The sequence below is a fragment of the Pelobates fuscus genome, chromosome 5, assembly GCF_036172605.1.
Source record: "Pelobates fuscus isolate aPelFus1 chromosome 5, aPelFus1.pri, whole genome shotgun sequence".
In the NCBI taxonomy this organism is placed as follows: domain Eukaryota; kingdom Metazoa; phylum Chordata; class Amphibia; order Anura; family Pelobatidae; genus Pelobates; species Pelobates fuscus.
Window position 1 is genome coordinate 69,920,369 of NC_086321.1, and position 27,762 is coordinate 69,948,130.

General features: G+C 39.7%; 1 protein-coding gene across 1 annotated transcript; it reads left to right on the top strand.

Annotated features, from left to right (window-relative positions):
* Positions 1 to 4,182: 4,182 nt before the first annotated feature.
* On the top strand, positions 4,183 to 27,202 carry TTC23L (tetratricopeptide repeat domain 23 like). The gene is made up of 12 exons (XM_063456843.1): positions 4,183 to 4,252; positions 5,241 to 5,326; positions 9,822 to 10,005; positions 10,452 to 10,575; positions 13,413 to 13,569; positions 14,386 to 14,511; positions 15,018 to 15,195; positions 17,317 to 17,425; positions 17,835 to 17,962; positions 18,889 to 19,026; positions 21,549 to 21,631; positions 26,945 to 27,202. Exons 2-12 carry the CDS (start codon positions 5,262 to 5,264, stop codon positions 26,964 to 26,966), a joined length of 1,314 nt encoding a protein of 437 aa, XP_063312913.1. The 5' UTR covers positions 4,183 to 4,252; positions 5,241 to 5,261; the 3' UTR covers positions 26,967 to 27,202.
* The last annotated feature ends 560 nt before the right edge of the window (positions 27,203 to 27,762 follow it).

Here is a 27,762-nt window from a genome sequence, read left to right on the forward strand (position 1 = left end):
GTTGTAGTTACAAACTAGAGATAAGAAGTTTAGGGTGCACATGTGAGCTATGTAAGTGAGGAAAAATATTTTAATTTGAAAGGGTGCAGGAAACCAATGGATTAACAGAAGGGTAATGTTTAAGAAGTGAGAGATAAGTGCAATGGGATGAAAAGATTAAGAACGCAGAATTAACTAATCAAGGGGACATTTTCAACATAATCTTAAATAGCAGGGACTATGCATGCATGTAAGCAGGGGTTAAGTGTCTGTTAGTGAAAGGGTTAAATAATGTTATTGCAAAATCATCTTTGTAATTATGCTTCAGAAACCCATTAAAAACAGCCCTAGTAAGGAGTCAGAAATCATGTGTAGGCAGACCATTTTCAGTAATCTGCTGAGAGCTGTAAAAAGATTTGGGCAGATGGGGCTTCCTTTGTGCTCCTCTATAAATTATTTGAAATGATTTGCTGACCTCATTGTCTATTGAGAGACAAAGCCCCCAGGAGGCAGAAGAACTATGTAATGACTCAATGCTACTCTATTCTAGCTGGTAGAATATGGCAAAAGTATCCTTTTTTTTATTGCAACTTTAGAATGGAAATCCTGTTGTAACAACACATTGTGATACTTGTTTCAAGACAGTTTGATTTATTCTGGAGACTTTTCTTTTATGTATATATGCGCGTGTGTGTGTGTGTGTGTGTATGTATATATATATATATATATATATATATATATATACGCACATATACATATATACACACAGAAATAAAGAGATGCACTCCAAGGACTTGGTAGATGAAAAAAGGGGTAGTTTATTCCAATAGGTATAACATTAAAAAACCTGTTCGGATCTTTCTTATTTTTTTAATCAAATTTTCAAAAATCTTCTCAATTCCAAACACCAGAACAAATCCCATCACAGAGAGAATTTTCTTAAAATTATATTTCTCTGTAAATAACCCATGCTTTTATTTGAACTATAAAAATGTTCTTCCAGCTTTGTCTGTAAAGAAAAAAAATTGGTGTTTAAATGTTGTTAGATTCTGAATATAGACTTAAATGATCACGTCTGCTTTTAGAAGTGGTCATGGTGGTAGGAGTCCGCTTGAAACACTGCACATGCTGAGATATCTGCACTTTTGTCCCTGGGGCTAGTTACACTGAGGGCACGCTTCCTGCACTCCTTCATTGTGGTCAGTCCTTTCTGCCTCCCTATTCTATTAATATTGATTGGTTTTTTTTTGTCAAATGGACTAATCAAAGGTTTTTCAATGAAAAGTACAATAAAAACAAAAGATTGGATAAGCGCTTTATGAACAAATGTGAGTTATCAAAGAAATAGCTGCAAACACTAAATGTAAGGGAGACCCTCAACCCCTTACTAAAGAGAAACTTGTAGAAACTTCTGTATGAGAAGCCTTTAATTCAACCGCGAAAGGCTTGCTGACGTCAGATGAAGAAGTGGAGGCTGGATTCCAGGTAAATAAAACCTATTCTTTTTGGAGGTTTTACTGCAAAATGTAGGGGGGGGGGGGATGTAATAAATAGTCCCCAGTAGGGCATTTTAGGTAGAAAAATAGAGTTTAACAAAAAAAAAAGTGGTGTAACCATTTAAAGATTCTGTAAAGTAGAAATAAGACATTACAATGTTAGGGATATTGTAATGTCTTAATGCTTAGATTTAGAAGGTACATGCCTTCATGAAGATGTGCGGTAAGTCTGTTTGCTGTTATTCCTGTGATTCTGGGGCATATTAAAGGAATACTGCAAGCACCATAATTACTACACTGCAGTGTGGTGGGTAGCTGCACCGGATGGACACGGAGTAAAAAAAAAAAAAAAAAAGTCAAACTGTTCTAAAATGGTTTTACTATTTACAAGGGGGGAGAACTAGAAAATTCCTGGTTCCCATAACCACTACAGCATGCCGATACGTACGTATATACACACACACATACACACACTCTCTCACACACACACACACACACTCACACACACACACACTCACACTCTCTCTCTCATGCATAAGGACTAATGTGCACACACAGATCAACCAACTGAGCTCTATTTTACCTCCTCTTTATGCTGGTGAAGGGTGAATTGACTTCCTTCGGGTCCAGTGGGACAGTGAGCTGCTCTGGTGCTGCAGGCTGTGCAAGGCATCCCCTTCTCTCCCGCGTAGCTAACGTTTCGAGCTGGGGAAAAAAATTGTCAGCGACAACTCCCTCCCTGTGCTGCCACGCAGGAGAGGAATATGGGCTGTCAATAAAGTCTTTGAAAAGACCTACTCTGCCTCAAAGCCAGAATATTTAGGGCTTGCAGCCCCCAGAACTCAGCCAAGCCCCCTAACGGAGCTCCAGGTGTCATCCCCTGCCCTCACGTCTCTGTCCTAGCCCGCTTATGGAAGTGCATTATCCTGCCAAAAGCGTGCAGTTGAGAGCCATTGTAACTTGGACGCTTCTCATTCCCATCCTCATAAACGTGTTTATGGATTTGGTGCAGACCCGTAGGCGTGCCTCTTAAAGGAACACTATAAAATTATACAAGCATGTATTCCTGATACAGTGTCCCTCTGCCTCCACCCACAAAAATATTTCAGGGCACTGGATCGCATGCAGGGCGAGCGCCACACCTGGGAGAAAGCCTTGGAGGCAGTCCTAACAGTGCAATATAAACACCAGTGGTGTATCCTGGTTTTGTGCTGCCCTAGGCATAACAAAACTCAGGCACCCCCTCCCAACCTCCCCACCCCCCCACCCCCCGCCTTCTCAATACACATACACACTCACTGACAGACACATATACACTCAGTGTCAGACCCACCCCCCGCCTTCTCAATACACATACACACTCACTGACAGACACATATACACTCAGTGTCAGACACACACTTTCACTGACAGACACACATACACTAGCTAACAGACACATAGTCACTAGCATACACACTCACAGACACACATACTAACACACTCACTACAGACATGCATACATACACACTCACTAACAGACACGCAAACTAACAAACACACACATAGTAACACACTCCCTAACAGACACACATAGTAACACACTCCCTGACAGACACACACACACACACACACACTCACTAACACACACACACACACACACACTAAAAGAGACTAACAGACACACACACACACACACTCACATTTTTTTTTCAAATTCAATCCCCCCAGCCTTCCTACCTTTGGGAGTGCTGGGGTGGATTATCACTTTCCCTGTGGTCCAGTGGGGCTGCTGGCCGGTGACGCAGTCGGCGAGGGAGCACTAATCCTTCTGTTCAGGTCCCTCGCGCGCCGTGTAGTGATGCCGGAATTATGTCATATTCCGGCTCTGGCATAACTGCGGTGCGCGCGAGGGAGCAGAACAGAAGGATTAGTGCTCCCTCGCCGCCCGCCCGGAAAGCTCCGCCACTGCCAGCCTGGTGGGGCCCTGAGGTGGCCAGCCGGGCCAGCTCCTGGGCCCCCCCAGGACAAGAGGCTGGCAAGGCATTTGCCAGGGCGATTGGGGGGCGGCTTTTTGTTGCCGCCCAAGGCAAATGCCTTGTTTGCCTCGGGGTAATACACACCTTTTAAACACTGCAGTTTCTCTTAGACTTCACTACACGGTTATAGTTTTACATTGCAGGGTTAAGGGGACTGGCACAATTCACTCAGACCACAATGAGAAGTGGTCTGGGTGCCTTTAATGTCCCTTTAATGTCTAGGTAGCCGTGGAGACACAAGGGGGCATGTGGAAAATAATAAAAGAATGGGTGGGCAAGAAGCATTTACTAAGGGCTCTTATGCTAACCACACTAGACCGTGAACTGTCTATATCCCCTAATGATACAGCCTCACTCTTAGTTTATAAGAAAAAGGTCATATTTTTAAGTTAAAATATTTTACTACACTAGTCTGACTTGTATTTCAATAGGTCAGGTGTTCACCATTTGCAGCTGCCCTTTTGGGACTTCCGCGCGCTCTCTCCACCTCCCCCTCCCTCCCTCTCTCTCTCCCATGCACAAGCTGGCCTCTTGCTCCTCCAAGAGGACAAACTAGTCATCTGAATTGCGACACTAAACTGGAAGCAACCCTCATTTTCCCCTACTAAAAATGGCGGACAAATAATTCCTTTCCTTCTACGTCACCCAGTTGCCATGACTCCCGCTGGGTGAGAGTTCTACGTTGCCATGGCACCAGCAATTCGAGCCTGGAGGATAGCGTGGTGGATTGGAAATTTACATTCAGCTTGCAAGGTACAGGTTAATTGTTATTAATTACTGTTTTATGCAATCAGTTAAAGTGCAAATTACACAAACCAGGAAGAGGGTGGGATATATCGTGCATAAAGTTATTTCAATTGATTTTCTTGTTGAAGCATAGATACTTTAGTAACACACACCTTTCCTAAACCCATACTGTGCAAATTATTATGGAAACAAAGTGAAGGACTTGTATATTTTAGGTAGTATTATTATATGAGTCCCATGTCATATTTAAAAGCAAGTAATGTAGACATGTAAACATGTTTTTAAATAAATACATTTGCTTTTAAGTAAGTAAAACATCACACATTTAATAAATACAAGAAATGGTGAGAATGTGAATGATAAGTAGAAGAATCAATTCATTCCAGCACCTTTATTAAGATCTTCTGAAGGTCTCCTTGATGGACAAATAGTAGGTGTTATAAGTCTTGAAAAAGTCTTGTTACCTCTGACAGCCTCCCAAAATCTGACAATTCCCAACATGTTTCTTCATGTATTACTTTGTCAGATTAAAATTTATATTATTCATTTCACTCATTTACACACATATGTCTGTGCTGTTTTAACATATGCATTTTATTTTTAACTGTAGAAAGAGGCTAGGCTACTCTGCACAGCACTTGTTTATTAATATTTAATTACAATGTGTCTTAATAGTAACTTGTGTACATTGAATTCTCCATATTGTGCAGTTAACCAGCAATGCTATATAAAGCTGATTAGATAGCTCAGTTCTTAGTGTTCCAGCTCCAGTATCAATACTTCCATTTGGAACTCTCAGGACTGTATATTGATTTCCCATCCTGGTTGTTTCAGGCCTTTAATCAGTCATTAAATTGAGAGCTACTTAGTTTTAGGTAATAATAACATCTACACCCAAGGACGTATTTAAGACACAGTGAAATCTAAATATACTCTTCCAGGTGACATACTTTATTATACTTTTTTATTATCACTAGTAGCTTTGTCCTTGTTTTTACAGACTGTTCCTGTTTGAGAGAAGATGCAGTCTTCCCCCATTTATATCCCCACAGACTCCTCATATGCGGAGCTTGGGTCCCAATGTCTGTAAGTGTACTTTACTAATTTCCCTCTGAGTGCATGGGTGTTCTTTTTTTTTTTTTTTTTTTTTTTTTACAGGTCTATAGAGGTGTAAATGCAAAAGTGTACGACCACCAATCATCATTGTGGAAGCAAAGTCCAATCTAACGCTTTTCACTCACTATTGTAATAAAGCATGGAGGCGTACTTATATCTAATATAAACCGTAACTAAGCTGTGTTTTCTTTTTTCTTTTTAATATTTCTTTGTTGAAAATTTCATCAAAATTACATATCTCACAAATATCATAACATATATATATATATATATATATATACAAAACCTATCCAATAACAATAAATACTGATCTAAATACATATATCAACAGGACAGGTATAAGAAATAATAGTCTCACAATGCAAAACCCCAAACATACAATCTTTCACACCACCAGAGTGGGAGAAAATGAGTCCTAAAATAATTATAACAGATAAATCTACCGTTTTATGTCCAAAAGACTTATGACCGAATCCATTTCCCACTACTCCCTTCGTTCTCTTTCACTTAATTACTTAAAGACAAGATCCAATCCAACTTGTTCTTATAGGAAAACAAAAAAACAAACAAAAAAAAAAAATATATATTGTGAATAATGAAGAATCCAACTATACGCAATATAAGGTCAGCCACAACTAAGCTGTATTTTAAATGCATTTGCTTTCAAATTGCAAAACTTGCTTACAGTAATCAAAGTAGATGGGGGAAAACAATCCAGAGTTTAATAAAAGGTTTAGGAAATTTAGACCAATTTGCATCTGAATTGTTGGATTTCAGTTCACTGCAAACTGAAATAAATATGTTGTTATTGGGCAAAGCAGCAGTTGTGGTTTCTTAGGAGCTTATTCACTATACTCCAATCGTGGTGAATTGCAATCCGAAGAGCGACATTTAGGTAAAATAACCAAAGCAATGCATTTACCTAGGTAGGAGAATTTTCCAGATCAGCGATTTTAGATTTCAATTTAATGCAGTTTGGAGATTAGTGAAAAAACAACAACCTTTAGACACTCACTGCATCAGGTCATTGGCAACCATGATCCATACACAATCAGGGGAAAGCACACAAATGTCAGATGGAGGACAGCAAATGATAATAGTTCTGCCGTCCCCCGGACCCTGACTTACCCATTTGTGGGAGCAGTGGGATAATGTGCATGTTACGACTTTAAGGATACACTTTATGTACCATAGTCACTACATATCATTGTAGTGATTGTGGCGCCTGAAGTAGTCGGTGTTAACCATTTTGAATCCTAAAATACTGAATAAGGATCTCCGGGCTTCTATTGATTGGCCCCTCTCTTCTGCAATGGCTAATGCTTATGCACTAGTCTGAGCAACTATGGGTGGCAGTGATAACCTGACAGCATCATCTGTGTGTTTTAAGACTATCACTGCCATCCATTGCTGATGGTGGGAATCGGATCACAGTCTGCCGAGGACTCTCATTCAGTATCAAACAGTATGAAAGCTGTTTAACGTTAAACCATAGATTAAGTAGTTATGGTGCCTTAATTAAACACTTTAATTATGTCATGTAACAGGAGAGCTGTAGATAGTCTAACATTCCAGCACTAGACAGCAGATGGCGCTATCAGGCTACCATTTCTAAGGATATTAATGAGAATTGGGAAAATATTTTAATACATATTTTGTAAACGTTGTTTTCTTAATTTATTTATTTTTTCCTTAGCAAAATTTAATTTGTATATAATTCTATCAATTTAATCAGCAAACTAACTGTATTTTTTATCTAAAATGTACTCAGTGCGCATCTTTACAAACAAGCAATATGTCTTTTAAAAGCTGAATAATCATCTTTTTTCATCTGAACTCTGTGTATTAATTACAGACAGTCTATAGCCTGTAATGCATGGATCTGCATTGATCCCCTTATTTGCAGCATATAATTACTTTGACTTTAACTAGGAGAAAATAGATACAGATTATACCTGTGAGCTTTTTTATGTCATATTTGTATATATGAATATTTTTCTATTCTGTATGTAAATACACTGGTAAAACACTGTGACTTAGCTGGGTAGTGTGCTGCAGTTACATTGGTGGGAACCTATAATATTCACTGACAATCCCAGAATGTAGTGCACAGGTAGGTACTATCTCTATCCTGGTTAACCTGAGGGGCTTTCATTCTGGTCAGCCACCGCTTATCTTCATGGAGCAGCAGTATACGTACAGTCAGTGAGGGCATAGATTTGTCCTTTAGATAACTCTCAAGTCCATAAAGGACCAATACTAGCCATTCCACTGGCCTATTCTTATTGGTGTAGTGGTCTAGTCCAAGATCAAGACCGCTGTGGCTGATCCTTCTGACTTGTGGCGTCACACCCAGTGGTGTATTTTGGATTTGTGTTGCCCTAGGCACGACTAAATTTGGGCACCGACAAAATCTAAATTTGCCCCCCCAATTCGTGTCAAGGCCACTTTTTTGACCGACAGACACATGCCCTCATTGACACATGCACTGATATGCACTCACTGACAGATACACAGTCATTGGCACACACATACAGTCATTGGCACACACTGTTTAACCAACACACACTTTCACTGACAGACTCACACTGACAGGCACACACTCTCAGATACCGTTAAAATGACAAAAAAAAGAAAATAAAATTTTCAAAGATAGTGGATGTCCAGAAACTGGGCTAAACCACTAAGACTGTAGAAAGTTACACCTTAGATGACACTCCAGTGGTGTCCCGGGGCATAACCCCTATTTAAATACGAATAGATCCTCAGGTTACTGGATAAAAACCCAGAAACGCGAGAATCGACTGGAAAAGTATTTAAATAATAAAATAATAGAGGAAGAATAAGTATAAAAAAATTGTGGTCAAGAATAGATACAAAACGAATCAAGCCTAATGGCTACCTCCTGTCTTATGTACTCTTCAATGCATATAGTGCACTCAGTCTCTGGACTTTAATATAATCAGTATGGTCCAAGTCTGGGACATATGAGAAATGCAGAAGAGAATTACCTAGAACCCATGGTGTCTAGATTTATTCCAAAAAAGTGGATATACAAATACCATAACCACTTATCGTATTATTGTGCAGAGCCGGGGGGGGGTTGAGGGTTCACTCCGTCACTTTTTCTCACTCTTAGGGCACTTATCACCACGTGCAGGTAGCCAACATCCTAAGTATGGCTCTGCACAATAGCACGTTTTCTTGTTAATCACTTTACTCTTTTTCCTCCTGTCTTTTTTCCTAGTCTGAGTTTGATTACTTTTTTGGTTGCTTTCATTAGAGGCTTTGCATTATAGAGGACACAATATCTGTACACAAGGATTTGAGCACTATTATTTAATAGTCTAGCTCTAGCAGGTACTCATTTGTTACCAGCACAACTGGCTACTATATAGCAAATCCTAGACAGTTTTTTGCTACTAAGCTATTCCTCTATATACAATATGAGTTAGATGGTTACATTCCTACTAATGGAATAACATATCATCTAGTTTCTAGCCATCCCAGACTTTTCTAGTCGCTTTACTAGATTGCAATCTTTACTCACCCTATGAAGGAGACTAGAATATCATAATACGATAAGTGGTTGTGGTATTTGTATATCCACTTTTTTGGAATAAATCTAGACACCATGGGTTCTAGGTAATTCTCTTCTGCATTTCTCATATGTCCCAGACTTGGACCATACCGATTATATTAAAGTCCAGAGACTGAGTGCACTATATGCATTGAAGAGTACATAAGACAGGAGGTAGCCATTAGGCTTGATTAGTTTTGTATGTATTCTTGACCACAATTTTTTGATACTTATTCTTCCTCTATTATTTTATTATTTAAATACTTTTCCAGTCCATTCTCGCGTTTCTGGGTTTTTATCGAGTAACCTGAGGATCTATTCACACATAAAATGACATACACATACTGACACACAGTCACAGGCACACCCATTCTCACTGAAAGACACACACTTTCACTCACTCACAGACACACACTGACAGCTACACTCACTCACTCACAGTAAGGTGGACAGCCCCAGAACATGAGGCAAACAAGGCATTTGTCTGGGAACTTGGGGTGGCGTTTTTTGGCGCGCCCCCTGAAAGTGCCACCCTAGGCAAATGGCTAGAACATTAATGGCTGCATCATGAGAAAGAAAGTACACAAACATTTGCAATGCCAAGATCAGCAATCAATAGTGTGGCATAATAAGATCTACGGCCAATGCAGTGAACTTGTTACTATCCTTTATAACTGTTCTTAGTTATCCAATACCCTTATAAATATTCTTAATATTACCTACTGGACTGATTTTTATTTTATATACTCTGTAAATTACAATGTAAATTAAGTGTAATTTTTTTCTGATGGGCCCACATGAAAGAAATGAGTACATTTCTTCATTTTTGATGTTTTATTTATTTTTATTTATTTATTTTTTTTGTCTGTAATTAATATTTAAAAGAAGTCCAAAGACAGACACCTCTGCGCAGGAACCCGATGAGTTAGAGAACAGCGTTTTAGACTACACTGACAGATCTTACACATCAACAAGGAAAAATACTCGTTACGGAGAATCTGCTTCATCCCCTTCTGAAAAGTTATCCAAAGCACAGCTACTATCAGAGCAATATATCAAAGACAACGAGGTGAGATATTGTTGCTCTATAGCCTGCTTCCCGTTCCTTTAACCCCTTAAGGACCAAACTTCTGGAATAAAAGGGAATCATGACATGTCACACATGTCATGTGTCCTTAAGGGGTTAATGTTACTCTGTAATAATACCGTGAGACACATTTTCTCTAATGTTAATAAGCTGTTGAAGCTTTCACTGTTTAAAAATAAAACTATTGCTACCTGCAGTGTTGTTAAACCTTATTCTTGTAATAATGAAAAATCCGTACTCAGATGGGAGAGGGAAACTGATGGAATTGGGGCTTGTATTACAGGAATAAATAAAAAGTTACCAGCATATCAGAGAAGCAGTATTTTTCAATGTTGTAGAGCTACACTGTCAATTTTATTATTATTATTTTTTTATTCTATTCAAACCACTATTTAATCTGTAGTTTAAATTATTTTTATTTCATGCAGTTCCTCAGAGCCAATAAGGAGTTAATCCGATGTGTGGCATTAAGTCGAATTGTGCATGGCGATGGACATTGGAAACTGGCTCAAGCCTTCGCAAACCTTGGTCATAGTTACCTTATTTTTAGAGGTAGGTAAAATGTGCATACATTGCTAATATGAGTAGGGAATATTAATGCTGGCCGTTATTAAAGATCACCTGCACTGTTTTTGTTTTTTCTTTTTAGTTCTGATAGGTAACTTCATAAACGTTGTTCAAACTTTGTTTTAATACAACTCAATAGAAAGTAATTTGTAAAATATATGTCATTTTTAAAATATGATGTTTTAACCTGAGGGTGATGTATAAAATATGATGTTTTAACCCGAGGGTGATGTATAATGTAGATACTGTGTGTTCTGAATTAATTATGCATTACACAGTTTGCCCTGGAGATATGCAAAGTATGGCCAAGGTCCTACAGGGTAGGAGACAGAGAGAGTCTGTGACAAAGGAGCTATTTTGTTATGGACTATAACCACGTGTGGTGGAATCACTAAAATAGTGAGCTGAAAAAGATTGGCGACCTGCTTGTAAAACGTGATAAAATCACCAAACTGGAATGGAACTATGCTGGTTGCATCTAAATTTGTCAAATCACCTCCATATTATAATTCATAGATTTATAACTGCAAAAAAAGAAAAACAAACAATAACTGCACATTTGATAGTTGTGCATAGACCTCCAAGTTTTAACCTGAGAACGCATTCATACTAGCAAAAGCAAGTGGCACGGTGCAGGTAGAATTAAGCGCGCTGAGAAATGCCTTGCGTGCTGTGTTCGGTGATGATGAACATCAATGCATATTTGTGATACATTGTCTAAATAATCTCTTGGAAATATGATGAATGTGACCTAACTGTGGTCAGATTCATACAGACATCTGTATCTATGCTAAACCATACCATTCATTATAATCAATCAGTGTTTCTTTCAATATTTATATTCATTTTTTTTTGGAATTTGATGTATTTGGAGCAGGGTCTGCTGATAAAATGCACTGTCAATATATAAACAGAGCAATCATTTATGAATATATCTAGCTGAAAAGAGAATAAATCCCAATTAAAATGTATAATGTAGATACTGTGTGTTCTGAATTAATTATGCATTACACAGTTTGCCCTGGAGATATGCAAAGTATGGCCAAGGTCCTACAGGGTAGGAGACAGAGAGAGTCTGTGACAAAGGAGCTATTTTGTTATGGACTATAACCACGTGTGGTGGAATCACTAAAATAGTGAGCTGAAATAGATTGGCGACCTGCTTGTAAAACGTGATAAAATCACCAAACTGGAATGGAACTATGCTGGTTGCATCTAAATTTGTCAAATCACCTCCATATTATAATTCATAGATTTATAACTGCAAAAAAAGAAAAACAAACAATAACTGCACATTTGATAGTTGTGCATAGACCTCCAAGTTTTAACCTGAGAACGCATTCATACTAGCAAAAGCAAGTGGCACGGTGCAGGTAGAATTAAGCGCGCTGAGAAATGCCTTGCGTGCTGTGTTCGGTGATGATGAACATCAATGCATATTTGTGATACATTGTCTAAATAATCTCTTGGAAATATGATGAATGTGACCTAACTGTGGTCAGATTCATACAGACATCTGTATCTATGCTAAACCATACCATTCATTATAATCAATCAGTGTTTCTTTCAATATTTATATTCATTTTTTTTTGGAATTTGATGTATTTGGAGCAGGGTCTGCTGATAAAATGCACTGTCAATATATAAACAGAGCAATCATTTATGAATATATCTAGCTGAAAAGAGAATAAATCCCAATTAAACATGGATAAACATATATACTGTATGTACGTTGGGAAGAGTTGCATGTGTATAACGTGCTTGTTGATGTGTATTTTTATTATGCAGTATGGTATAACATAAACAAGCTCAATATGTTCTATAAGACTTGCTGTATCTAAGCTGTGTAAAAGGCTACTCCGACCAAAAAATTGCGTTTTAAGAAACTCTTTCAAACTAGTTCTTCATCCTGCCCCTACACCCCCCCCCCCCCCCCGACCCCCTCCCAAAAAGAAAATAGCTAAACCTCCATTAAAATGCTGAGGTCAAGTTCTCCTGCAGCCTGATCCTCCTCTGCTGATGTCACTCCCCCCTCGCTAGGGGAGAAGGTATGACAGGAAAGCTGGGCAGAGGGGACATGGGTGGATCGCAGGGTCAGGCGTGCTGCCATTGGCTGTCAGACCCCAAACATGCACAGAGCAGACATTACCCAGTCCATAACTATTCTTTTGGATAATGACAACCCAAAGACACTTCCAAAGGTGGAGTTACACCTCCAGTAGCCGAAGGGATAAAATCTGTACATGCAGCATTTTATAGCGAAACTGCACATACCAACTTATTGACCACTCCAAATCAGAAGTTCTTGGAGTAACTCTAAGCTTATCTGGTGGTAAATGGAGATGAAGTAAGTTTCTCTAAGCTCTAGAAAGATTTTGGAGATTACAGAAGCCCTTGGTTAGGGTATTCTTTAAATCCAAATGTTTAAATCCATGTTCCCCACATCTCATAATAAGCCTACTGTTTTTGGTGTTTAGGAAGCATCGCCATTATTGGTTATTAGTTTGAGTTGCTAAGGAGAACTCTTTTTTAACCCAGTGTTGGATTTAGGGCTCAGTGGGTCTGGAGTTCACACATTGATGGCCCTACTCAGAGAAATTGCATTTATATTCCGTTTGTTACTGTTATGGCTGCTTTGGAACTATTTCAAAGCATTGGCCTGGAGCTGCCACTTCAATAGCTGTTTGGCCTGACCTATTTTATCTTTGGTTTTGAGTCTCTCTTGCAACACCCTGGGAAGCAAATATTTTGCAATGTTTTTAGTTTTGGTGCAATCATGTCTTATTTGAGTTTATTTGTAATATTTTTTTCTTTAAATTTAGAGCTGCCAGCTCAGGCAAGACAACATGCCGAATCTGCTAAAAATATTCTCCTTCGTGGAGTTGATATGTCAAACTCTGTGGAAGACAAGAGAGAAATATTAGAAACTCTGGTGACTATCTACTATACACTGGGGATAGCACATCTTCAGCAGAATAAATATCCTTTAAACCACTGACAGTAACTATGAAGAACCAAACTGGGTGCTTCCTATCTCACACCTGTCCATCACCTCCTTGTTTTGGAATAACGCAAATATTTTCTATTATTTCAGCCATAACACTGAAGATTCCAAGTAGGCTGAGGCTAATGGCTAGTTTAGCAGCATAACAACACATAAGGTATTTCTAAAAGTGCTGTGGAGTTGGAAGTAATTATGGGTTACAGAGTCGAATTTGGAGTCGGAGATATTTTAATACTAACTCCAATGCCCTTCCAGTGCTGTGGATTCAGCATTGTGGAGTTGGAGGCAACTTTGGGTCACTGGAGTCGGAGGTACCATAAATTGATAAGTTGCTGATATGAATTATCAATACGTCAAGTGTTGGCTGGTCTGTGGGTGGCCAGGGACCCTCAATTAATGTTAAACTGTTCAAAAGTTATTTAACACTAAATGGAGCAACAGCACCGAGCACTATAACCAATTCAATTACATGACATGGTTATAGTGGCTAGAGTGTCCCTTTAAGTGCTTTAACCACATTTTGCAATGAGTTAAATAGTAAAGATTTGTTCTATAAAATTATATAATTCTCAAGAATTCTTAATACCCAATTGGGCTCCGTGACTACCCTAGCAAGCACTAGCAGTCAATATTAGTAAAACAAAAACTGTCTGACCACCAGAAGGAGAAATGCTATTAAACATTATTTTCTTACGTAGTCAGTGTTCATTCAGATTTTAAAATAGATGCTCGAAGTAAATGTAGAATTAAGCATGATCAGAGCAGAAAGTTTATATCCTTAATTGTCCAACTGGAAAAGAGTCCTACCTCAGCCTCCAGAAGGTCGAGAAGATTGTGGAAGAACTGGATGAATTGCAAGAGAAAAAATCAGTCATGTTAAAAATATCTGAAAAGGATATTGCTGTTGCACTCGGAATGTAAGTGCAAATGTTATCTAGTTTGTTTTGTTAACAGTTTTAGAATGTTAGAACGCACACATTTCAGGGTTAGAGTTTGTTCGTCCATCACCTGCCAGGGGGATAATTAAAGGGACACGCCACTTCCCAAACAAAAATAAATAAAAACCATTGGTAAGTAGAAATACCCCAAATAAAAACTTTTAATTATGCATTTGCAATCCTGCAAGTCAAGCGTTGTCACTGCAATCACGGTGTCACTGGAATCACATGACTCTGGTCAGTTGGATTGGCTACTGGGGAACTGCCTAGCTTGTTACGCACATTCCCATAACGTCACGATGGGGTTTTGAATGCATGTAACGTTTAGTTGGGAGTATATCTACTAAATAGTGATTTTTTTATTTTATTTTTTTGTATTTGGGCAGTGGAGTACCCCTTTAATTACATGCTTGTTTTTCTTTCTAAAATATATTTTTTCATTATACATCTGTTTCCAAAATATTATTCTTTCCCCATATTTAAAGGGCATGCTTACAGCAAAATAAACCAAGTTCAGCAAGAAATTATTTTGAGCAAGCTGTGAATCTTGTTATTGCTTCCGAAGGGGACAGTGCTCCAGAACTGATTGATCTGTACAGGAATTTGGCCAAAACTGAACAACTGAGGAAAAAACATGACAATGCCATAGAGTATTTATTGCAGGTAAGGTTTCGGGGTAAATGGCTGCCTATTTCATTGTTACTGTGTGTCAGGCCTAAAGATGAGAAAAGTAAGGGTCTGGTACAAAACTAGAGTATGTTATGGCTTGGTGAAAAACGAGACCACATATATGCAAGCAGTGAATTATAGCTAGTCTGTCACATGTCTCTACTTTTTGTTTTCTTCCTTTTTTTCTATCATAAAATGCTTCTATATCTTTTATATTTATTTTGTCATATTAATGTTTTCAATGTACTTTTGTGTAAATGAAGGAACATACATTCATGCATATAATTCATGCAAAAACATGTGTTGCATTATTCTCCCTCTCTTACCGTCTGTTCTGATAGGCATATAACTTGCTTCAGTGTGTGAAAGGGTTAAAAATCACTACTTGTCTGCAGTAAACCATAAATTATGGCAAATATTCCCTCCTAACACCACTCATCTATAAAAGCTGCCATAACCAAGGCAACACAGGTTAGCAGAAATGTCCATTAACTCACAGTATTATTCTATAAGTCTTGTAATGTGATTCCTTTACCAGAGGCAGAACTTAATAAAGTCCTATCTATTATGATCAAAAAATTGTCTCATTAAATTTTTGTACAAAGACAAAGTATGCTACAAACAAATTAACATACACTAACAAACAGATAAAATAAAAAGGGAGAAAATTAACGGAAACCCAATACTCGGTGCACTAGCAAATTATTGGTATTTCTGTCCCCTGGAGCTTTTAGTAAGGAAACGGAACTCCAATTCAAAGTCGTTCTGGCTCTCAAAATGAATTACAAAGTTCTTAAGGTTTTGCTCATCCCAGGTTTTAAACCAGCCCTTTTTATGAGAAGGGGGTGGAGTTGCAGAAATTCCAGCTTTATGCGGAGCAATTCTTGCATTCCAAAACCTGCCTGAAATTTCCAATGCTAAACACTTATATACAGATGCTTCTGATCTCTTTGCAACCAGACCAGATCATCTTGGTGAATCCAGACAATTATAGAGGCCAAGCATAACATACATTTCATACATAATGTCCCAAAACGAAAAGAGCATATAAAATCACTTCCAAACCCTTCATGGAACTTACAATAAACATATAATATCACTACACTACTTGGTTTATAAACATGAAAAAAATACTTTAACTTGGCTCACCCCAAGTTAAAAAGGGTAATCCAGACGTGGACCCCGTGCTCACTGTGCCTAGAGGAATATCAGCTACACCTCACTGACGAGGCCCAAAAGAAGGTTGAAACGATTGTCTGGGGTTGCTCTATTTCTCGTGCAGAGGGAGCTTGCTAAAATTTCGGATCTGGGCTGCCCGTACTGGTGGGACCAGTCTGATATGCTTCAGATATGTTTTCTCTGCAATGGTACGAGTGAGCAAAAACTATTTTGAGTCCTGAGCGGGGATGTACCGAACGGAAAGCTATCGAGTCTCTCTAAACTTTTGTCTGTTCTCAGAGTTCTCATTCTCTCTTTTTTTTTGCTGACATAAAAAAACCTGGCTTAATTGCTCTGCAATGTATTTTCCCAGACACCAACAAGATTGAACCCATTTCTTTCCAGACATCTCATCTCCAGTGTATCTCATAGGTCTTAGTTAAAGGCAGCCAAATTAACCCTTACTGTGCTGTAATCAATCATACCAGCTCTACTGGGTAACCATTCCATGCCTCCACTACACGCATTACATTAATCAGCCATATCATTGAAACAATGAATACATACCACATTAATTGACAAAATAATTGCAAAGGACAATAAATATTGCCCACTGGGCATATCACCATATGCATTTTAAGACCCATTGTATATTTTACAAAATATAAAGGTGCTTAAAGGTGCTCAAAGCTTTTTCCGAAACGTTTTTAATAAAGAAAATGATGCTCTCAAGGGAATCTTGGTGTGAAGGCATTTCTCTTGTTGACCGATATGGTGTCATCGCGATATGTGCACAAGGTGGTAGCTTTCTTTTTATACAATCTAGATATATTAATATATGCACAGGTGTATTAATGATTGCTCAGGCACTGTAACATGTAATATAATATGGGATACGATTCATAGAAGAACAATGGCGTAAGAATTGAACTGTATGTATGCATTCCTTCCCTATAGGCAGTTTCAATTTCCCATGCAACATACAACAACCCCAGTATTGAATCTGCTGAAACTGAGCTCTTATTGGCTAAGGCATACACTGCTTCTGGAAATTCAAACTATGAGGGTATGTTAAAGCTTTTTTTTCTTATTTAAAACAACACTCTCAAGTTTATGCACAGTGCAACATTTGAAAACATTTAGAGGTTCAGGAAAGGCTGTTCTCAGCACCTTCCTGATCTTTGCAGCCATTGGGTATTTGTAGCTAATTATAGATGTTTATATTTGAGAGAGGAACAGAGGAGATGCAAAACGTTGACATGCCTGTATATTGAATAGAATAAAGAGTACACTTTTTATATTGAAAACTGACCTATGAGTGCCCTTGTCTCTTTTTTTTTTGTGAGGTTTATTTTTATTTATTCATTTATATGTTTATTGCCTGTTTTTATTACAATGTGTTACCGCTAAAAACCTGGCACCACAATATGGAAATGTGAAGAGGTGGTGTAACAACATGATTTTTTTTCTATTAGAAGCAGCTGAGAAGTGTTTTAAAGAAAGTCTTGGAGTTTATCAAACAGTTCTGGGTCCAGATGATCAGCTGACACTAAATGCTTGCATTGAATACAGTAAATGGTTAATTCAGATTGGGAACAAAAAGGCAAGTAATTTGAAATGTGGCTATTTGCTGTGTGTATAGCATTATATCACAGGAGGAGAGTCCAAACATCAAATTTCAGCAGACCAGAATGTAATTTGCAAGCAATTTGATTAACTGGTTTCTAAAAATATTATTTTTTATAAAAACACTGTTAATAGTCGCACTGATCCTGAATTTGTTTTACCCACTCCCATAAATCTAGTGACTTTCCTCACTTATTACATACCGCGCCCACTCCTGACATCATTTTCCACCATGTTCCTTCCTTCAATTGAAATTATGCAAGACCCTGTGTTTTCCTCCAGTGGCCTCTATACAGACACCATCTACAATAACCATTATAAATCTTCTCTCCCTTTAATAGCCATTATCTACACTCACCCATTTGTGGCAGATTATTACTAGCTAGCACCCTGTTTGCAGGAGGAGGGTCCAATTGGCCTCTTAGTGGCCAAATGATTTAACACATGGGATAGCAGCGCTTAAGGTTATATACAAGTGAAGACCCAACACGTCTTCTTTTAGGGATTGTTTAATTTTAAAATTGGGAGTACTGAGCCGAAACAGCCCAATTTTCTAATTTGCTACACTGTCTGAATACATAAGGACCTCACCATAAATGACTATACTGTGTTTAGCCCATCTCTGCACCAAAATATCCCAACATTTGGGGAGGGAAAGTCATACTGATTTTATACAATATACAACTTATATGAATTAATCCGCACCAAAGTCATTACTGCTTTTTGTTTGTTTGAATCTAATGTAGTTAGTATAACATGCATGTAGGCTTATCATTTTTCTTTTAATATAAATAAAACATACAGCAGTAATCAACCCCAGGAGGGCATGTGCCTAAATGCTCTGCAATCCAAACAATTATTTTAACAAGAAAATTCTTCGCACTTGTTCCCTGTGACTTTTAGGAGGCTTATAGTCTGCTCCATGAAGCTATGATCTCAGACGCTGAATTCAGTGAAATTGGGGCGGACATCCTCAGTATAATGGGCAGCATTTGCTTATCAGATGGTAACGTTGTGAAAGGCTACAAACTGTTAAAGAAGGTAATTATGTTAACTCCGTGTATGTGCATTGTTTGTAAATCTTGCAACACAGTATGGCAATTCCCCAATGCTTTGCTCAAAATCTAACTGTATGGGGATTTATGCTCTAAATCAGGGATAGTCAACCTTTTAATACCTACCACGCACTTTTGTATCTTTGTTGATGGTAAAATTTCCTTACCACCCACCAGTGCAGCAGTAACTAATTTTATTTTGTTTCGTTTTTTAGAAAGTAGGTTATTTATTATTATTTTTTTTAAATATGTACTTAATTTTTTTCCTCTATTTTCTATTCTACTTTTGTTCTATGTGTGTCTGTGGGGTGCTGTGTGTGTGTGTGTGGGGGGGGCAGTGTGTGAAGATTGCTGTTTGTGTATCTGAAGGGGGCAGTGTGTGGGTGAAGGTCGCTGTGCGTGTGAGAAGGGTGCTGTGTGTGTGAGTGGTGCAGTGTGTGTAAAGGATGCTGTGTGTGTGTGTGTGTGTGTGTGTGTGAAGGGTGCAGTGTGTGAAGATTGCTGTGTGTGAGGGGTGTAGTGTGTGAAGGGTGCATATGGTCTATGCTGTGTGTAGGTAGGAGAGATGTGAAAATCTCACCCTCCCTTCTTCTTACCTTTTACCAGGGAGGGGGACATGGTGGTCCAGTGGTGGCATGTTAACTTTAGCCTGCAGCTCCTCCGGCTGTAGGCTGACTCTCCTGTCCTCCTGCAAGCACAGCAATGTATCGGAGCGTTGCCATTATAACAGGCGGCAATGCTAAGACCAGCCTGCTTGTGGAACACAGAGCCTCCGAGGCCCTTCCCTCCCTCTGCTGGAACTAAGTGCTAGCGGGCCGGTGAGGGAGATCTTTGATCTCCCCACCAGCACGAGAGGGCCTTCATCAAGGCTGGCTCTGCATGGGCAGGCTGGGGAGATGAAAGGATCAAGGTCCACCTGTGCCATCGAGGCCCACCAGGCGTTTTCTGCAGAACCCACCATCCCCCACCTGAAATCCCAAACCGCCCACTAGAGGGCGGTAAGGGCCAGGTTGACTACCTCTGCTTAAAATTGGGATATGTGACTACTTACCAAATGGTGGTTAAAAAGGCAGTGTCAGTGTGGAGATTTTTGTAAAACCAAATTGCTTTTAAAAACTTAGCTATAGATTGTTATTTTTTATTTATTTTTTTATCATGCTATGTCTCTTTTTATATTAATTTGCATTCTGTCCTGGGCAGACCAGGTAAAACATGTAAGCTATGTCAGCATAGTAACCCCTACATTGCCAAAGGCACAGGACATGCACAGGTGTGGCACTGGGGGGGAGAAATGTCAAAGGTTCATGAAGACGCAAAATGCGTAGGGTGGTTTCAATGCATAATGGGACGACTGTCATCCGGAATGTGGAAGTGAAGTGGACGTAAGTATTTTACTTTTGCGCTTTTTTAAATGTAATCCAGCAAATGTTGCAATAGAGTATTCTGGGGTAAAGGGATAAGGAATTTTCACTTCTCTGGAAATTATAGTTCTGCTTTTCTGCTTTTTGCTACTTTCCGCATAAAGAGAGGCTTAAAGCAATACCGGGAAAAGGTATCAGCCACAAGGGTATCAACAAGGGACTCTGTGTCTGAAATCATTATTTGTATGAGTTATAAACTCTCGCATTAATTGGTTGGTGACACTACAGCATTAATACCCACTAACACATGGACATACACTAACACAAACGTTTTAATTTCATTATCTCTCTCCTTGCCTTACTCAGACAGGAAGAGAGAGAAGCTCCATGCTGTCCCTGGTGTCTAGTGCTGGGGAGGCAGGAAAGTTGTACACCAGCCACCACAGCCTTCTCTCCTTCTCGGCACCAGACATTCAATGTACTGAGATTCCATACAGTATTTAAAGGGACACTATAGACCACTTTATCTCAGTGATGTTTTGTGGGTGTCACGCTCCCCCATTTTAACACTGCAAGTGGAAATATTGCCGTTCTGCAGAATGGCAATGTTTACATTTTAGGGTTTGAATGGCTTAAAATAGCTGATTAAAACGTTGCTATTTCTATGATTGGCTCAGAGTGGTGAGTTGCCATTCATGTGCACTAGTCACCCAAAGCTTTCCTATGGGAAAGAATTGGATTGGCAGAGTACATCAATCTCGATGATCTCAGCCATGGCAATGGAGACTTGCACTGGGAGAGCTAAAAGGTAAGTAAAATACCTACAGGCGGGGGGCAGTAACCTAAACGGCTTCCAATGCACTATAGTTTTAGGAATACACATTTGTATTCCTAATGATATAGTGTTCCTTTATAGTATACCTGACTTTTACATACACTGTGCTTGGACTTGCCATGTTCCGTGAAAAACAACTTCTTTCTATATCCCACAATTCGAGCTGGCCTTCTGTCTTTGCCAGCATGAGATTGGCACAAATGTTTTTGTTTTTCTATATACATTCGCTATTCTTTGTTAATGCATCCTAAACATGTGTGGCATTTATCAACCCCATGTGTACAAACATCTACTCCATGTGCTTTCTAACAGTGTCTCGGAATTCAGACTGTAGTGTACGGGACTCAGCACACTAAAAGCAGAGAGACACAAAAAATACTGGATACACTGAAGAAGTAAGTTGACCTTAATAGTCTATATTTACACAGAAAGTTTAGTTATTAAACATGATTTTTTATATATATATTTGTGGTCGGTTAATATCGTATAGTGAAGTACCTTGTGATTGGAATTAAGTCGGTGTGGTGTGCCGGAACCGACGTAGAGGGTAGGCCTGAAAAAGAGGGCCCCCCTGAATGAATTGTATAAGAGGGAGAGGTGGGTGGGGTGAACAGCGTGCGTACGGCAGGTAGGAAGGGGAGGAGTAGCGTTTATATGGAACGCTTAACTCCTCCCACAAATACAGGCCTTACGGCCTTAAAACTTGTGGTCGGTTAATATCGTATAGTGAAGTACCTTGTGATTGGAATTAAGTCGGTGTGGTGTGCCGGAACCGACGTAGAGGGTAGGCCTGAAAAAGAGGGCAAAAGGAAATGCCAGAAAAACACACTTATAGCACTATATAAAATCCATGTCTTGCTACTCCTGCGTTGGGAATGTTCCTGTATAATATATAGCCGATTCCTAGTGCCTCTAATGTTTGTTCCGGCGTACTGCTACTGGATGTCGTTCTTATAGAATGGATGTGAAAATAGCAGCCAGTGGTCCTACTTACTCTAATGACGGAATGTGAATGTAGAATGTGAATGTAGAATCGTATTTAGAAGTAGATAGGGAGTGATTAGTAGGTCAAGTGTCTCGATTGTTTGGTTCGAACGTTGACGTGACGCGGTGTAGTGTTTGTACCTTCTTAAATTTTCCTTGGGGAGACATGACTTACCTGTCTGATTAGTTGTGATCGTGGAGTTGTAGGGTTCCCGAACCCTTGTATGGTTGCAGGCACATAGATTTAAGACCTGGTTGTGTGGCGCGAATGCTGTTTTTTGGGAGTCTGATACTGCCCGGTATTCCCATCTGTGTACGTACGTTACTGTGAAGCGATAAACCAATTATCTTTGATATCTTGTGTAAAAAATGGGGTATGGTTTGAAAGGCTTGTTCGGAATAGTGCGATCATGTACGTATGAAGGTTTGAATAAAAGGTGGCAAAAATGTAGAAAAGACTACAGGGTGATCAGTATGCCTGTGGAAGTCCTGCTCCACTGATTCTTGGAAGAATGTCACGATTCTGTTATATGTATCTAAGAGCAAACGAATAATGTTCTAGATGATAACTTGTGTCGAGCCCCAACAGCCGAGTGACCGGAAGGGGATGCCAAAATGCAGATTATGCCTGAGAGATGTGAGTTGGGTGAGGTACGAGACTGAGCGACTCATGGATAGTCGGCCCTAATAGACACGAAAATGCTGCAATCCCTCGTCTGACGTTGCGTTTGTAGGACATCCTGAAAAAGAACATGACAACAACAATATGGTTAAGTAAAATAGAACTGGCTGGCTAACTAGTGCCGAAGCGAAAAGCTCACTACCCCGTGACAAGTGAGGCCCTGCTAGTAGCCAAGCGGCTGGTGAGAGGCTCTACCTATGATTTGGGCGTGGGGCTCGAGCCACTAGCGTGGTGGCGGGGTGGTGGCCTCTCGGTGACAGTAAAGATCCAAAAACGTGTGGCCGTGTCAGGTGAGGCCCTAACTATAAACCCAATAGGTGGGTGAATGCGAGGCACTAACTATGATTTGGGCCGAGGGGCGAAAATCTCTGTGTTGAGATTGGGGAGTTGGCCTCGCGGGACCAGCTACGGTGTACAGCTAAGGCCAGCTCCTAACCCTAGATAGCCAGTTCTCTGACCCTAGACGGGGGCTTGATAAGGGGGTAACGTAACGTGCTTGGAAACCCAAGTTGTAGTAAATGATAGATACCCGGATATTCCCAGATAGAGACAGAGGAAACGAAGGGAGAGAAAGGAGGAAGAAAGAAGAAGGAACTGAAGTCGAGGGAAGGAAAATAATGTGCAGTATAGTGAAGTACTATGGAGATATAGCTGATAGTGCAGTATCGATAGACCCTGAGGGTGCTGAAGATTCTCGTGATGGTTACTATATAAACCTGAAAGGAGATGAAATGAAGGCGTTGTGCCGAGAAAACGTCGTAGCAGCTGACGGAGAGAGGAGGGTGAAATTAGCAAGGTAGTGAGTAACAAAACGATTGTTACGGGTAGTGAGTACGAATGAAGAGTTGTGGAGTGGAGCCGTGGCCTGACGAGGCAAGGCAGGAATCAAGCCCCCGTACCCCAAACATGTAACAACGTGGCCTAGTAGAGGCAGTTGTTAGGAAACACAATGAAACCAAACCTGATAGAAACAGGTGATAATCGTTTAACAAAGGCCAATTGTGTAACAATTGTAGGAAATGTGAACGAAAACACATTTATACCAGATAGAAACAGGCGGCAATAGTGAACCAGTAATTGTCTACTGCTAGCAGATGACAAAATGAAACAAATAGTAACTGTGATTGTCGGTTCGATACCTCATCGTGTAACAACGTGGCCTTGTCGAGGCAGTTGTTTGAAGTGTGGATGAAACAAAATTGTACCTGATAGAAATAGGCGATAATAGCGACCTAGTGATTGTCTAATGGTAACAAATGACAGTATGCAACATTAATAGAAATCAGCGGGGAATGTCAAATGGCGGTTACGCCTGAACCTGAGGTAATTCGATGCATGTATAACAGGAGTTGCATAATTGTAAGCGTAATCTGGGAGATAAAACAAATCCAACATATACACAGTGTTTAGTTAGTTAGATTAACTTGACCCAATAAAACAGTACATGCATAGCGTCAGGCATTTAGTGGTATTACGTGGGATGCACCAATAGAAGAAACACCATTAACAACCTGAAAACAGGACGGCAGAGAAGCTACACATTATACAGAATAAAACAGCAAATACCATCAAACCACTAGGTGGAGATACCAGCCGAATGACTAGGACTTTGCACTGATACATTAAAACATAATGGAAAGTATGCCCAAAACCTCCGATTTAGAAATATTGCGCTGATATACGAAAAACATTATGGAAAGTAGGAGTGAAAACTTACGTAGCCAATATGTCGTGCATGATATAATAAAATTACTGGCATCCCTTCCTTTACCCCCTCCGTAGAAAAGCATAGCCACTATAACAACATGAGTCTGAATGAGTCTGAACCCAAGTGGATTAATATATATATAACCATAGCAAGATTAACGTTTGGACCGGAAATTAATGAGTCCGTGAAGGGGTGAGGGGGGGGGGGGGGGGGTGTAGGACCCCGACCCCCCAGACAGGTGATTGAAAGTGAAGTGACCGCCTAGGTGCTGGCGAGAGGGGAGCGTGGGTGGTCCCTGGGAAGATTTATGTGACTACCAAGTAGCAACGAAATTCATAAAATACAACCTAACCTTTTAGCATAGATTAAGTTGACAAGACTGTTGTCCCAACCAAATGCTGAAATAGGTAAACAGCTTGTTCACTAGAACCGCCATAATGGTAGATAGAGAAACAAGTGAAATACAGCAGTTAACTGTATTATTTAAGTTAAATACGTAGCTTAGTATCTCATCTGTAGTCAGAGATCGACTATTTTAGCCTGAATTTTTTACGTCTGATCAAGTCACTGTTTAGGCAGTAACCCCCATATTGAATTTGCATGAAAGGTGCTCTGCGAGCATCCTGTGCCCACACTCTCCTAAAATCCTGATGAGTTTGTAAACAGTCTGTTTATATAGTGTATTGATGCTGCACTGAGTGTATAGATGGAGCTGCATCAGTAGAAGAAACTTGCAACAGAATTATTTATTGAAGAACAGTGATGTAATGGTATTTCACATTTATACATTCCTCTAACAGCCTACATAAGGTATAGATGTAAGTGTAGTACAGTACAGCAGAGTTTTAAGTCAGGGTTTGCACAATGGTAATTTTTAAAATGCGAACGGCGGGAATAGCCCGAAGGTGGCTAAACCCGCCGGTACCTGGACTTCAGCTGGAAGCGTTTCGGCAGAGTTTCCCCGAACGGAGGGGGGAGCTCTGAACCGGCGGGACGTGTGGCCGGAAACCGGAAATGCGGGGTCATCGAGGAGGACCAGTGAACCCGGAAGTTCGGCTGTCACGAAAGCGAGGTGAACAGCGTGCGTACGGCAGGTAGGAAGGGGAGGAGTAGCGTTTATATGGAACGCTTAACTCCTCCCACAAATACAGGCCTTACGGCCTTAAAACATATAAAGACACACACATATACACACACACCAGTCAAGCCATAAGACTTGCTCTTTCCCAAAGAAATCTCACTTTAACAGTGCTCCCACTACTGCAAAGGATTCTGGGTAGGCATATGCAAATGAGCTCAACACAGAACCACATTTTTGCCTCATAATTCCACTTTATTCCTTGGAGTATGTGTCTGCTGTACACAACAGCTTTGAAACACAACTCAGGAAGAGGAGCAAAGCTGGTGTACCACTCATGGACAGCTGTTTCGTTGTGTATATATAAAATCATGTTTTATAGGTAAACATTATTTATTGGTAAAATATATTTATCAGAAATGTATAAATGTAAATAAACTAAAAATGCAATTCATATAACCTGTGAGTCTAATTCAAAGGAGTTGGCAAGTTGAGACGAAATAATGGAACACTCCAAGGACCAACCATACCTACTAGAGCACACTGTATTGCCCTGTCAATTCATTTTAGAATGGTTTGACTTTTTAACTGGGGTCTGCTGGGATAATAATATATACCCACAAGGAACAAAAAAGGATCCTGGAAAATGACTCCAAAAGAAAATAGGTAGCCGCAACAAGATGTTACATGAATAAATAACGTTTGTTCCATCTTTATGGAAATCCTTGACTATAATATTTAAATCATGAAGATATTAAAGCAACATAGAAATGATATAACAGACACAAGCTTAGAGAGACTCAACAGCTTGCCGTTCGGTACACCCCCGATCAGGTCTCAAAATTGTTTTTGCTCACTTGTGCCATTACAGAGAGAACATATCTGAAGCATATCAGACTAGTCTCACCCGTACGGGCAGTCCAGATCAGAAATGCCAGCAAGCTCACTCTGCACGAGTGATACAGCAACCCCAGATGATTGTTTCAGCCTTGTTTTGGGCCTCGTCAGTGAGGTGTAGCTGATATCCCTCTAGGCACAGTGAAGATATTACAACCAGAAGGATAGCACAAGGACAGTAGTTTCCAATCATTGTGGAAGACTGCCTGTAGGACCTCATTGAAGGCTTTGAGGCGGGTGTGATGCAGCTCTCATGCTATTGGGCAATAGTAACCCAACTGCTTGAGAGTCAGAAAGTAATTATATATACATATAGCAATTGTTTACATGACCAAAACAAGCATTTTTTTTCCTTCCAGGTCAGGCGGTATCAAAGAATAATGCCAAGGACATTGGAAATGGACTGCAGTGTTGCATTAGCAGGGATAAAAATGTCACATTGCTTTATCCTATGTGTCTTCACCTTTGTGTCTTTTAAAACCCTTAGCATTTCTTTTCCCCCTCTTTTGTCTTTCATCCCTCTTTAGTGAATCGTATACTGCCTTTGTATATCTTGCATATCATTTAGTGTATCTTATAACCCTTTTTGTATATTTTGTACTCCTCTTGTGTGTCTCTTTCCCCCACCCCACCCGAGCCTTTGTGCATCTCTTACTTTCCCCCAAGCTCCTTTGTGTCACCTGGACATTGCCCCCTAAGAAAGGAAAAGGCCCCGACACTCCAAGGCTTAGATAGGCATTTGTATTAAAACTCCAGCAGCGTTTCGACACAAAGGTCCGGACATTTTCCTTTCTTTGGTGACTATTCACTACTTCTTGGGCCTTGATGCTGGCCCCAGGTTTGGTTGCACCCAGGCTTTTATAAATGGATTGATTGAGTGCAGTTCCATTTGTTGGATTTTAGTAGATTTCACCCTAATGAAGCTGCCTGTACCACCTTTTGGTCACACTGGTTCTACCTCCAAGTCACTAAATGTTTCCAGGAATTGTAATGTATCATATATTATGATGCTATAAGTGAAACAAGGCAAATAGTTCAGCATTTCCATTTGCAGCCCAAATCACAAAATGAAGGTTACTTTTATACCGTATGAAATCAGAAAATGAGAATTGCTGCAAAATCATGAGGTGGAAATTCCATTAGTCCAGCAGTTTATGGGATATTAGTAAAAGTATCA

Bases quoted from the DNA above. Each gene is read 5' to 3' on its own strand.
- TTC23L (XM_063456843.1), top strand. From the start codon at position 5,262: ATGCAGTCTTCCCCCATTTATATCCCCACAGACTCCTCATATGCGGAG. The intron at 5,327-9,821 runs GTAAGTGTACTT...AATATTTAAAAG, and splicing joins GAGCTTGGGTCCCAATGTCT to AAGTCCAAAGACAGACACCT. The intron at 15,196-17,316 runs GTAAGGTTTCGG...CCTTCCCTATAG, and splicing joins CCATAGAGTATTTATTGCAG to GCAGTTTCAATTTCCCATGC.